The following is a 13,328-nucleotide window of genomic DNA, read 5'->3' as shown; positions in this document are numbered from 1 at the left end:
TAGTTGGGTGCCATCCACACGTGGCCATGCATGTTGTTGTCATGCCATTAATGGCGCTGTGGCGCATGAGCCATGGCTGGTCGCGAATGCTCGCGCGCGTCCCCTCGTGCTTGGACATAGGTCCCTTGGCCATGACAACTGTGCCTCGCCAAGGCATGCGCCAGCCGAACCACTGACCGCACCTGCCGCCCTTTTTTCCGGCTGCGCCCCTGCTTTCCGCTGCCATCGAGTTGCGGTCACGGTGAGCTAGAGAGCGAGCACCTCTCATCAATTCCTCGTGCCTACATCTCTGCCTTTACGTCCTCTTGCTGACCGCCCCTTCCCACATTGATTGCTACCAGGTCAAGCTCCAATTTTGGACCTTTGCTTCCACCACCGTGCCATTAAGGCCTAGCCCACCTCACCGTGGACAGCTTCCACCTCGCCATCTCGAGCCAGACTAATTGTGCCGCTAGCCCCATCAAGAACCCTTCATCGCCATGCACACCTAAGCCGCACTCATACCACCAGTCTCTATTCTGCTGACGCGGCCGGGCCACCATGACCCATCGTCGAACTTGCCGTGCACGCATGGCTAGTCTCACTCGAGGCATCTTCGATCGAGCCATCACCACGGGTAGGTTCGTGGTGAGTCACTGGTGCTCACCAGTTGTTTCTACCACTTTCGAAAGGCCGTGGCTCATTGGAACTTGGCTGCTGCCGCCGTAGGGTGCTCGTCAGTCAGTGGAGAGGCCATTCTACTATGTCCCGGCTCAGTCCAACAGCTGGCCAAAGTTGCGTGTCGTCCCGTAGGTGAGGATGTACCTCCTAGGTGCGTCGATGGGGCTCTCGGATTGGCCGGTGTGGTAGCATAGGGGCGTCGAGGACCGGTCAGATGTAAAGATGGGTTAGGGTGAGGGCCTATCAGCATAAGGGCCGACTGTAGGAACAGGGCGCATAAGAGCTATGTTAATACTAGAAAGAGCAATGACGTTTTTACAAAAGCGCCACACACGCTGGGCTCCCTCCCACTGTGGGCCGGCCTGTGTGCATGCGTGCGCGCGCCGCGCGCGAGTGGGCCACATCCGCGTGGTTGTGGGCCACGCCGGTGAATTCATTTTTTCTTTTATTAGAAAATAGAAATAGCCTTATATTTTAGTTTCTGTGCTGAACTTTGATAATTAACAACAATTCATATAGGTGTCCAAAAATCGTGAAACCAATTTTGTTAGGCTCTTAAATTCTTTATCTATCTATTAGTATAATTATTTCATACATATCTATGATGAAGCAGAGGTCTATTAAATCAATTGGAAATACTTAATATTATTAGGTTAATAATTGTAGGAATTTTTGTGGCAAAATGGTAATAGCTTTAGCTCCAAAAATTTTATGGTAGTTTTCTGGTATTATTATATGCTCGCTATAATTTTTGTAGCCTTAGAATAATCTAAGCTTTAGGGTAGTTAGATACCCCTTGTTTTAATATATGTTAAATCGCTAGTAGAAGCAAGAATATATGTTAGTTGTTAAGTTAATACGTGTTAGATGAATTTGTACCTTGTTTGATGAAAATACTAGTTAGCTTAGTATCTTAGTCATTAGAGTTAGCTTAGTAGATTAGTAGATGTATTCTTATTTTAAGAGCTACTGTTGCTAAAATACTAAGTGTTGCATCATCGTTGCATGCATGTAGAGAACGAGTTGGTGGAGTTCATGACCACCGGAGAGCAGGAGTACGAGGAGGTGATCAAGGAGTACGAGGAGGAGGTCCTTGTATAGGAGGAAGCCTTAGAGCCACCGACGACTGACATAGCTGATAATCCGCCTACCCAAGGCAAGCCCCGGTGCATAACCCTTATTTTGAATAATCACTGGATATATATATATATATATATATGTGTGTGTGTGTGTGTGATGTCCATTTTCGTTACAGAATTTATATTGAAACTACATGCATAGATAAACCTACCTATGAGTCCTACTAGCATAGGTCGAGTACCTGCTATGCTTAGGCTATCGGTAGCATGAGTAACCTACCGTTACTCACAATAGGTGATTATTATTATTACTTTCATGATAAAATGGTGAAAGGAAATGAAGACCGGGCAGGGATATGGTATGGGTATTGGTGGATGTAATAAGTTATGTCCCATGGCCAACGGGGCATAGCTTGGTTACACTATTTTCCCTATCCATGTTGGTTAAGGACCGTCCATTGCTGTGGATGGTAGTCAGGTCACAAACTTATTATCCTGAGCACATACTTGCTTATGGGAGCAGGAAGGCTTGTTGCTCTCTTGTCATGGGTTCTGGCTCTTTCCTGGACCAACTGATTGGAGGGCAAGGATGGTGGATGTCAACAGAATAACATCGGCAGTCCTCTGAAGGGTATCCCACAAAGGTAGATTGATCAGTAGAGATGCATGTAATTGAGAACAAGAAGGCAACAGAGACACAAGAGTTAGACAGGTTCAGGCCATCAGCGCGACGTAATACCCTACTCCTATGGTATGTTGGATTGTATTGGCTATCATATGATATTGCGTGTGTTTTGTGGGGGTCCCTGCCCACCTTATATAGTATGGGGGGCAAGGTTACAAGTTGGTTAGATCTAGGAGATAACCGGAAAGTAATAATAGATTACAGGAATCATGGGATCTTACATATCCTAACAGATCTCATAGTATCTTCAAGATATTTTCCCAGTGTCTTGTGGGGCGCGCCGAGCAGCGCCGTGCTCCGCAAGGCTTCATCTTATGGGTTGGACCACCCCTAGGGGTGCAGCCCATATGGTCTGCCATGGGTATCCAGGGTCATACCCCCTACTGTGGAGGTCTAAGCACCACACTAAGTCCGAGACTCAGGAGTGGGGGCTCGGAGTCCAAGTTTGGACGGGGACCTGGACCCCTTGACAAGAGAGTGGTGGGTTGGTCTTGCTTGTGCCTAGGGTACAAGCAGGGCATGTGTTTTGGGGTACCCAGCTAGGATACATTGGTTCATGAATCACCATGTGATATGGTATGACTTGTCTATGGTCTAGCACCATAGTAAGAACTAGAAGATGAAAGGGGATGAATGGATCTGATTGCTCAACTCTTGCTTGAAAGTAGAACAGGTGCTTACATAGAATGGTTAGCTAATGAACTAATCATGACTGCTAATAAAACACATACATAAGGATTCACTACTAGTAATGCTTTTCGCAAAAGGAAACCTAGCAAACCATAAAGCTTATCATATCCTTTGGAGTCAGGAGATTATTCCCACTAGTAGGGTAAGTCTTGCGAGTACATTATGTACTCAGGGTTTATTTACCCCTATTGCAGGTGCAGCTTGAGGAGTGGCTGTTGTGTGGAGGAATTCTTCTGATGGGCACAGACGGATCCTTGTATCTTATCGTTAGATAGTTTATTAAAATTTCGCACTCTAAACTTGGTATTGTAATAATGTATTTCTGAGAACTCTTGTTGTATGAAATGGACTAAGTATTGTAAACTCATTCTCATTATTGGATTCTAGATGAAAAACGTGGATTGTTTGAGTTCTCCCTTGGGGTGTGCTCGACTGGAACCGCCTGGTATAGCTTACTTTTAGGGTGCTTAGTGTCTAGTGGAAGACAAATGCCTCTGAAGGTGTGTTATATCGGGCGGTTCTGCCATAGTATGGATCCCCATCAAGCGAGATAGAACCCATGCCTAAGGGTTCTAGCGAGACGGAGCCCACACTCAAGGGGTCTAGGCGAGATGGGTTCTGTGCCCCCGGGGTCGGGCGAGATGGAGCCCGCACCTAAGGGGTCTGGCGAGATGGGGCCTGCACCCTCAGGGTTGGGTGAGATGGAGCCCACTGCCCTTGGGGTCGAGCGAGACCTTAAATACATCTTGGACCATCCGGGTGAATTAACGTTCATGGCCATTAACTTCCTTCCTCTAGGTATCCCTAATATCGATACCCGATAATAGCCCTCGAGTCTGCGGAGGAGTAGAATACTCCTTTGGAGGCTTTTTTTAGGCGAGAGGACTCTAAGGGCCTCAGTTTCCCTTTGTAGCCCACGGGGTGTCTTGGTAGGGTTGCGATTCCCTTCTGTCATGATCGGACTTCTTGGGAAAATGTAGCTACGGGATTCGGGGGTCGGAAAAAGATTTCTTTTGATTTTGATCCCTTCCTAGGATCCGATCGATCCGCCATCGTCATACGACCACGTATTCAGTCTCCTTATGAGTCCAACTTCCCTCGAGCCCCTACACATAGCAAGGGTCTGGTCGAGGAGTCAGCTCATCTTGTGATCGTCCTCCCTCAATTGTTTTTTGGATAAAACAGAGGGGTTGAGCCGTGCCATGTTTTCCTCGATGGACGAATCATGGTGCTCGGTGAGCTGTTAATGGGCTAGTCCGAGTGGGGCCTTGGGTTCCTATTTATGGGGGTCCGGCATGGGTCAGCTAGGTGACTGACTCCAGATTCATGTTAGCCAATCCATATAGTTCTTGGGTCCGTTCGACTATTCCTAAGGGCTCACTACCTTTCTTCGAGGAAAACCATGGACTGTGAACCGACCAAGACTCGAACATGGGCCGGGATGCTTGAGGTGCTTGTGCACCTAGGTACTGGTCGCTAGCGGGCCCATCCCTTTCCACCCCTCACTCTAAAGGTGCCATGGAGTGGTTGTGAACCCGTTGGTGGGTCAACCTTCGAACTCCTAGGCCTGAATGGGCTATGGGAGCATTTTTTGCTCTGTATACCTCCTTACCTATGGCGGTTCTCGGACCATCTATCGGGCAAACCGTCATTTGATGCATCCTTTAAGGGAGCGAACAGAGGTAGCATGTGCATGATCTTCTAGCACATGACTTATCTGCCAAGATAGAGGATGAGATCATCTCCCCTAAAAAATAGTTAGTTAGATAAACGAAATGGTGGTCTTGTAATAAATGAACAAGTTTTAGTTCTTTTGTGTTATAAAAAGGTTACTGCATTTCGACCATTTTCCTGTTGTTAAGGCTACAAAGCTTAAGGCACGGATGAAAGAACCCTAATCACGTTGGTGAGCAAGAACATCGTAGCCACTGGGGCGTAGGTTCCTTGCAGTCCAACCAACTTTACTCAGTGTTCATTTCCACAACTCTCGCTTTTAGATCTTAACATGAGAAGGGGTCGGGCATAACAATTTTTTCTGAATAGGTATGCTCTTATTAGCCCCCGAGGGAGGCCTAGCCCTGTTCTGTTGCTGGGGTTGGGTGTCACTAAGGATCGAGGGACGAGATAGCGAAAAAGAAAGCATTTTTGTATTTCAGAAACACCGTTCTTAGTTTTCATGGGTACATGCATATGCTAAGGGTAAAAATGACGTGGCTGCTTGATGTTCCATGCATTGACAGAGACCTTGTCATCAATGGTCTTGAGCTTGTAGGTGCTGGGTTAGAGCACTTCTGCGATGACGTATGGTCCTTCCCATGGCAGAGAGAGCTTGTGACGGTTTTTGTTGCTCTAGATGAGGCAAGTGTCGGGGACCAATACTAGAGTACCCGAAGAGGAGGGGCTAATGACCACCAACATTGATTCATCTGAGTAGTCAAGAGTGTGACTACAACTCCAACCAACCCCTAGGTACGTAGGCTCCACCTCGCCCAACCTTTAGGGGTGGGCTCCGCCTCACCTGACATCGAGGCCACAGGCTCTGCCTTGCTCGACCTCTAAGGGCTAGCTCCGCCTTGCCCTACCTTTGAGGGTGGGCTTCGCCCCGCTCGACACCAAGGCCATAGGCTCTAGTCTCGCTCGGCCTCTAGGGGAGGACTCTATTTCAGCCGACCCTGAGGCCACGAGCTCTGCCTCACCTGACCCTTGGGTCTCTGCTCTGCCTCGCTCGACTCTTGGGTGTGCGCTCCGCCTCACCCAGTCTCTGGGGGAGGACTTCGCTTTGTTTGACCCCAAGGTCATAGGCTCCGCCATGCCTAACCTCTGAGGGTTGGCTCTACCTCGCTTGACCTCTGAGGGTGGGCTCAGCCTCGCCCAACACCAAGGCCATGGGCTCTACCTCACCCAACCTCTAAGGGCGGGCTCTGCCCTACCCAACATTGAGGCCATGGGCTCCATCTCACCCAGCCTCTTAGGGAGGACTCCACTTCATCCAACCCTAAGGCTACAGGCTCCGCCTTGCCTAACCCTTGGGTCTATGCTCTGCCTCACCCAACCCTTGGGTGTGCGCTCTGCCTCACCCAGCCTCTAGGGAGGAGTCTGCTTCGTCTAACCCTGAGGCCATAGGCTCCACCTCGCCTGACCTCTGAGGGCTAGCTTCACCTCGCTCGACCTCTAAGGGTGGGCTCTGCGTCTCCTAACACTGAGGCCATGGGCTATGTCTCACCTAGCCTCTAGGGGAGGACTCCACTTCGTCCAACCCTGAGGCCATGGGCTTCGCCTTACCCGACCCTTGGGTCTACACTCTGCCTTGCCCAACCCTTGGGTGTGTGCTCTGCCTCGCCCAACCCTTGGGTCCACACTCTGCCTTACCCAACCCTTGGGTCTATGCTCCACCTCGCCTAGCCTATGGGGAGGACTCCACTTCGTCTAACCCTGAGACCAAGGGCTTCGCCTCACCTGACCCTTGGGTCTGTGCTCCACCTCACCCAACCCTTCGGTCCACGCTCCACCTCGTCTGACCCTTGGGTCCTGTGCTCTGCCTCACCCAGCCTCTAGGGGAAGGACTCCACTTCATCTGACCCTAAGGTCGCAAGCTCTACCTTGCCCAACGGGGACTCATACCACCGCCAACCACTCTGGGTCCAAGCGTATGGGCTTGGGTCAAAGCTTTGACATCAGGGAGGTGACCGGCACACCCCGATATAACCTGTGGCCTTGATGGGGCATACCTAGGGGATTCACATTAGGAACAACGTCGGGTGTACCGATGTTGTTCTACCTAACCCTCGTACGAACACTGATGGGCATGTTAGTTCACCATGACATTTGCCAGGACGGAATGGGGTGCCACGACTAGCATATGACGCCTGCGCATGGCTCCAGTGATGGACAGGACCGTGATGTGACACCGTCTCTATTGACATCTATAGGGTCGACGAGACCCGCATGAAGGAGAAGAAGGACCCGGTGATCCTAAAGGACTTCTTCTCTCCCTTTCTCTCTCATTCTCCTCTCATCCTCCTGCTATAACCCGTGCTCTCCCTTGGTCTATAAAAGGGAAAGCAGGCCCTCCCTTTAGGGGCATCGAATGATCAACTCATTGAAACACATCACATCGATCCAGGCTAGATCCAATCGAACCATCACGAACCCATCAAACCTCGAACATATGGCTAAGCAGCAACTGAGCTCTCGACACCTATTCGCTCCCTTCACCAGAGACTTGGGACCTGTCCCTCTCTCGACTATTTATAACCCCTACTACAAATTTTCAGTGCTAGTAACATGAGCAGTAGCAACAAACTAGACATAGGGACATTTAGCCTAAACCAGTATAAACCTCATGTCCTCTTAGTACACCATCCGGGCTAGATGCGTAATATTAGAAATTTACTTGTTGGTAGGCAACTCAAAACACCAATAGTTGGTGCATCAGGTAGGGGCCTTTTGCACTGTCTCGAAGTCCACACCAGGCTTTGGATGGCTAGTCACAACGTCAGCTGGGTCCTAGGCTGCACACGTGCATTTCAGGGACGTAGACTTCATCAGTCACGACGGAGGGAGAGCTGGCGTTGGCTCCCATAGCCATCCAACCACTCCACTCTACCAGCCTCGACATGATCATCCAAGGCGCTTGAGGAGCTACAGCTAGCATGCACTAGAGGAGAGCCCCTCTCCTCGGAATACCTCATCTGGAGTGCCCCGACTAGCGCTCTCGGTTGGTCTGTGCAACACTACAGAGACTAGTTGGCCACTTTGTGGCGCAACACACTCCTAGGTCCCCTATGAATGACGAGTTCATGGGGATGACCGAATACATCGTGGAGTCTTTCCATGACCTCCTCGCAGGAGAAATAGAGTCACCCTCTACCTCTAACTCCAATAGGGGGGCCATCACCTCTCTTGTGAATGTTTTATGGAAGGTACCCTCGAGGGACACATCAAAAGCATCCACTGAGGAGGAGGCTACCCCAACGAACGGCCTCAACAACAAAGTTGAGGGAGAAGCAGGGGCCCCACCCCACCTATGGGTGGAGCAGCTGAAGGCTCGGCACCAAGAGCTCGAGGAAGCGCGACTCCAACTCGAGCATTAACGCGTGGAGCTCGAGCAAGAGATCGAGCGCCACGAAGATGGTGGGCACGCGCCATGGCCCATGACATGAATCGAAGGATCATCGAGGATGATGAAGCCCTCCCACACTTCGCTCGGGTGGACCAAAACATCGTTGCTGCGGTAGCCTTACTCTGGGGGCTTCTAGGGCCCGCGATGCCCGAAGACCATCAGGCCCACCACAAGATTCACACGCTACTCAAGCGTGTGGCAGCGTAGTAGGCCGAGAGCTCACTGTCTCGATGATGTGAGTTCAACACCAGCCACTGCACGCCCTTTGAGTGACCCAATAAGGATGCATCCATCCACCAGGTGTCGCAATGTGGCAAGCCATGCACCATGGTCCTAGTGCATGAGCGTCTCGGCCACAACCGTGATGCGCATGACAGTCTCGACGCTCGTAGGAGTGCCTGTGGTGATCCAGGTGAGGGAGCTAGCCATGGCTACCACCCTTGTCATGGTGGACGCTACGACAGCAGCGAGGACCAAAGCTCGAGCCCTAGCCTATCAGGACCTCAGGCCTTTGGCCAACACATCCTCAATGCCACCTTGCCACCACTGGTACCGACCACCAACCAATATCCTAAAATACTCTGAGGAAACAAACCTTGAACTATGGCTCAAGAATTATCAGCTTGCCTACCAAGCTGGTGGGGCAAATAATGATGACTTCATTATCCGCAACCTTCCATTATTCCTAGCCAATTTGGCATGAACATGGTTGGAACACCTTCTGCCCAACAGAATCCAAAGTTGGGCAGACCTAAAAGTGATCTTTGTGGGGAACTTTTAGGGCACGTACAAGCATCCTAGGAACCCATGGGATCTCAAGAACTGCCGATAGAAGGCTAGAGAAACCCTCCATGGGTACATCCGACGCTTCTCCCAGTAGTGCAACAAGCTGCCTAACATCACCGACACCGACGTTATAGGAGCTTTCCTATCTAGGACCACCTACGAGTCCCTAGTTCACAAGCTGGGATGTAAGGGCCTATGAACCACCAAGGAGCTCCTCGACATCACCACTAGCCATGCCTCAGGTGAGGAGGTGGTCGGGGCAATCTTTGATTGCCTCAAAGGCAAGGCAAAGCGGGACAAGGATGTCGGCGAAGGTGCCTCCAACCATCCCAGCAAGAAGAAGAAAAAGCAGTGATGCAAGGGCTCTCTCGTGGCCGCCATCGACCGCAGAGGGGGTTAGAAGCCCACGGAGGGTACCCCAAACCACTTTGAGAAGCTGCTCGAGGGGCCATGCCCAAACTATGCCTTCCCCATCAAGCATTTGTACAAGGACTATGGCCTCATGAAGTGGTTCATGTCCAGAGACTCTAATAAGGGGGCATGGGAAGGACCCTGAGCCGACCACGGAGGATGCTGAGGGGAGGGACAGTAGATTTCCAATGTTGGATGGCTACCTCATGATCTTCGGAGGGTCGGTGGCCTATGACTCCAAGCGCCGCCAGAACCTCACGTGCCGTGAGGTCTATACGGCCAAGCCGGCCACGCCTACCTTCCTCTGATGGTCGGAGTCCACCATAACCTTTGATCTGACCGACCACCCAAAGAGCGTCCTGCAACTAGGGAGATATCCGCTCGTGGTCGACATGATCATCAGCATGAAGTGGCTCACCAAGGTACTGATGGATGGAGGTAGCGGCCTCAACATCATGTACGCCGAAAGACTCGACACCATGGGCATCGACCGATCACGCATCTAACCGACCAGAGCACCTTTCCATGGCATTGTGCCTAGAAAGCATTCCATGCCACTTGGGTAGATCCATCCAATTATAGGATAGAAACCCTCACCTTTGAGGTGGTCGGGTTCCATGGAACCTACCATGCCATCCTAGGATATCCATGCTACGTGAAGTTCATGATAGTCCCCAACTACACCTACCTAAAGCTAAAGATGTCGGGCCTAGGTGGGGTCATCACCATTGGCACCTCCTTCTAGCATGCCTATGAGTGTGAGGTCGAATGTTGCGAACACGTCGTGGCAATCGTCACCTCCAAGGAGCTTGCGGCCATCAGGAAGGAGATCGCCGAAGAAGCACCCGACCCCAAGCGGTCGGCCGGTTCCTTCAAGCCCATGGAGGGCGCCAAGGAGGTCCTCGTTGACCCTAGTGGCTCCAATAGCAAAGTGGTGTGTATTAACACCACGCTTTCTTCTGAATAGGAAAGCACACTCGTCGACTTCCTCCGCGCCAACAAAGACATCTTTGCGTGGAAACCCTCAGACATGCCAGGCATTCTGAGAGAAGTCACCGAGCATGCCTTAAAGATTAGGTCAGGCTCCAAGCCAGTGAAGCAGCACCTGTGTCACTTCAACGAGGGGAAACACAAGGCTATCGGTGAGGAGATTGCAAAGCTACTGGTGGCTGGATTCATCAGGGAAGCGTACCACCCCGAGTGGTTAGCCAATCTTGTTCTTCTATGAAAGAATAGTGGGAAATGGAGGATGTGTGTTGACTACATGGGTCTCAACAAAGCATGCCCAAAGGATTCATTTCCTTTGCCACACATAGACCAAGTAGTTGACTCTACCTCAGGGTGTGAAACCCTTTGCTTCCTTGATGCGTACTCCGGGTACCATCAAATTGCGATGAAAGAGTCTGACCAGCTTGTGACATCTTTCATCACCCTATTCGGATTGTTCTAGTACGTCATGATGCCATTCGATCTAAAGAACGCTGGGGCTATGTACCAGCATTGTATGCTCAAGTGCTTCGGAGACCTCATCGGGTGAACTGTTGAGGCCTACGTGGACAACATCATGGTCATGTCCAAATGGGCTTACTAGGTCGTAGCTGACCTTGAGCAGACCTTTGCCAAACTTCAAGCAAATGGCATTAAGCTCAACCCTGAGAAGTGCATTTTTGGGGTCCCAAGGGGTATGCTGCTAGGTTTTATCATCTTTGAGCATCGCATTGAAGCCAACCCAGAGAAGATCTTGGCCATCACAATGATGGGCCTAATTCAGAAGATAAAGGGGTACAACGAGTTATAGGGTGCCTCGCCATGCTTAGCTGCTTCATCTCGTGCCTTGGTAAATGAGGTCTCCCCCTCTATCGGCTTCTAAAAAAGGCCGACCACTTCGAATGGATGCCCGAGGCCTAGGAGGCGCTTGACACGCTCAAGCAGCTCCTGACGAAGGCCCCGATCTTGGTTCCTTTGACCGATGGAGAACCGCTTTTGCTCTACATTGCGGCCACCATGCAAGTGGTCAGCGCTGCCCTGGTGGTGGAGCGAGAAGAAGAAGGTCACACCCTCAAAGTATAGAGCCTCATGTACTTCATTAGCGAGGTCCTATTCGATTCCAAGACCTGCTACCCCCAAATCTAGAAGCTCCTATATGCCATCCTCATCGCAAAGAGGAAGCTATGCCACTAGTTCGAGTCACATCCTGTGATGGTCATGACGTCCTTCCCCCTCGATGAGGTCATCCAAAACTAGGATGCCATAGGAAGAACTACGAAGTGGACACTCGAGCTGATGGGTCAAGGCATTTCGTATGCCTCCTGGATGGCCATCATGTCCCAAGTGCTGGCTAATTTCATTATAGAATGGACCGAGGTCCAAATGCCGCTAGCAGTCGTCGACCAGGAGTACTGGACGATGTACTTCGATGGATCACTGATGAAGAAAGGTGCCGATGCGGGGCTGGTCTTCATTTTTCTACTCGAGGTACGCATGAGGTACATGGTTCGCATCCATTTCCCCTCCTCCAACCATGTGGCCAAATATGAGGCGCTCATCAATGGCCTATGCATTGCCATCAAGCTCGGTATCTAATGCCTCAACGTCCGGCGAGACTCCCAGCTGGTCATCGACCAAGTCATGAAGGAGTCAAGCTGCAACAATGCCAAGATGGCTGCATACTACCAAGAAGTCTGCCAGCTGGAGGACAAGTTTGATGGCCTCAAGCTCAATCACATCCCGAGGCATCTCAATGAGGCAGCCGACGTGCTAGCAAAAGCAATGTCCAACCAAGAGCCAGTGCCAACAGACGTCTTCGCCAGCGATCAGCATGTGCCCTTGGTTCGATATAAGGAGCCAGAACAAGCCGGTGATGGGCCACCCGCCCTGGGCTCGGGGGCTGACCAACCATCGGCTCCATTCGACCCCAAAGTCATGGAGCTTGATGAGGATCCAGCGATAGAGCCCGACCCTCTGGTTGACTAAAGGATGCCCTACCTCGACTACCTCCTCCGTGAGGCGCTACCGATAGACAAGAGGGAGGCTTGATGGCTCACGCATCACGCTAAGTCCTTTGTCCTTGTTGAGGGCAAACTCTACAAGCGAAGCCACACTGAGATCCTATAGCACTGCATCCCTATCGAATAGGGGAAGTGGTTGCTGAGCGACATCCACGGTGGGGTCTATGGTCACCATGCCGCGCTGAGAACCCTTGTCGAAAATGCATTCCGACAAGGCTTCTACTAGCCGACCATAGTAGCCGACACCGAACAGAGTGTGCGCACCTGTGAAGGGTGCTAATACTATGCTTGGTAGACCCACCTACTGGCCCAAGCACTCTAAACGATCCCCATCACATGGCCATTCATGGTCTGGGGGCTTGATCTGGTTGGACCTCTCAAAAGAGCGCCCGAGGGCTATACCCACTTGCTTGTCACCATAGACATGTTTACAAAGTGGATAGAGGCCTGGCCGATCTCCGTGATCAAGTCCGAGCAAGCTGTGCTATTCTTCCTTGATGTCATCCATCGCTTTGGGGTCCCAAACTCCATCATCACGGACAATGACACGTAGTTCACTAGAAAGAAGTTCCTCCGATTCTATAATGAATACCACATCCGTGTCGATTGGGCCACCGTGGCGCACCCCCACACATATGGGTAGGTCGAGCGCGCAAACAACATGGTCCTACAAGGCCTCAAGCCTAGGATCTTCAATCGGTTGAACAAGTTTGGCGGATGATGGGTCATGGAGCTTCCCACGGTGCTCTGGAGCCTGAGGATGACCCCTAGCTGGGTCACCAGCTACACACCATTCTTCATGGTCTACATTTCTAAGGCTATCCTCCCGACTGACCTCGACTATAGAGTGCTAAGGGTCAGGGCATACGATCAATATGGAGCCGAGG

The 13,328-nt window shown here is 51.1% G+C and overlaps 1 protein-coding gene across 1 annotated transcript; it reads left to right on the top strand.

Annotated features, from left to right (window-relative positions):
* The first annotated feature begins 12,091 nt into the window (after positions 1–12,091).
* Positions 12,092–12,406, top strand: LOC136460411 (uncharacterized). The gene has a single exon (XM_066460116.1). The coding sequence runs from the start codon at positions 12,092–12,094 to the stop codon at positions 12,404–12,406; it is 315 nt and encodes a 104-aa protein (XP_066316213.1).
* Positions 12,407–13,328: the final 922 nt, after the last annotated feature.

This window comes from Miscanthus floridulus, chromosome 6 (assembly GCF_019320115.1).
Source record: "Miscanthus floridulus cultivar M001 chromosome 6, ASM1932011v1, whole genome shotgun sequence".
NCBI classification, from domain to species: Eukaryota; Viridiplantae; Streptophyta; class Magnoliopsida; order Poales; family Poaceae; genus Miscanthus; species Miscanthus floridulus.
The sequence above is the reverse complement of the archived record's forward strand: the minus strand, read 5'-3'. Positions and strand labels throughout refer to the sequence as shown.

Excerpts from the sequence above, each read along its gene's own strand:
- LOC136460411 (XM_066460116.1), top strand. The coding sequence starts at position 12,092 with ATGGCTGCATACTACCAAGAAGTCTGCCAGCTGGAGGACAAGTTTGAT.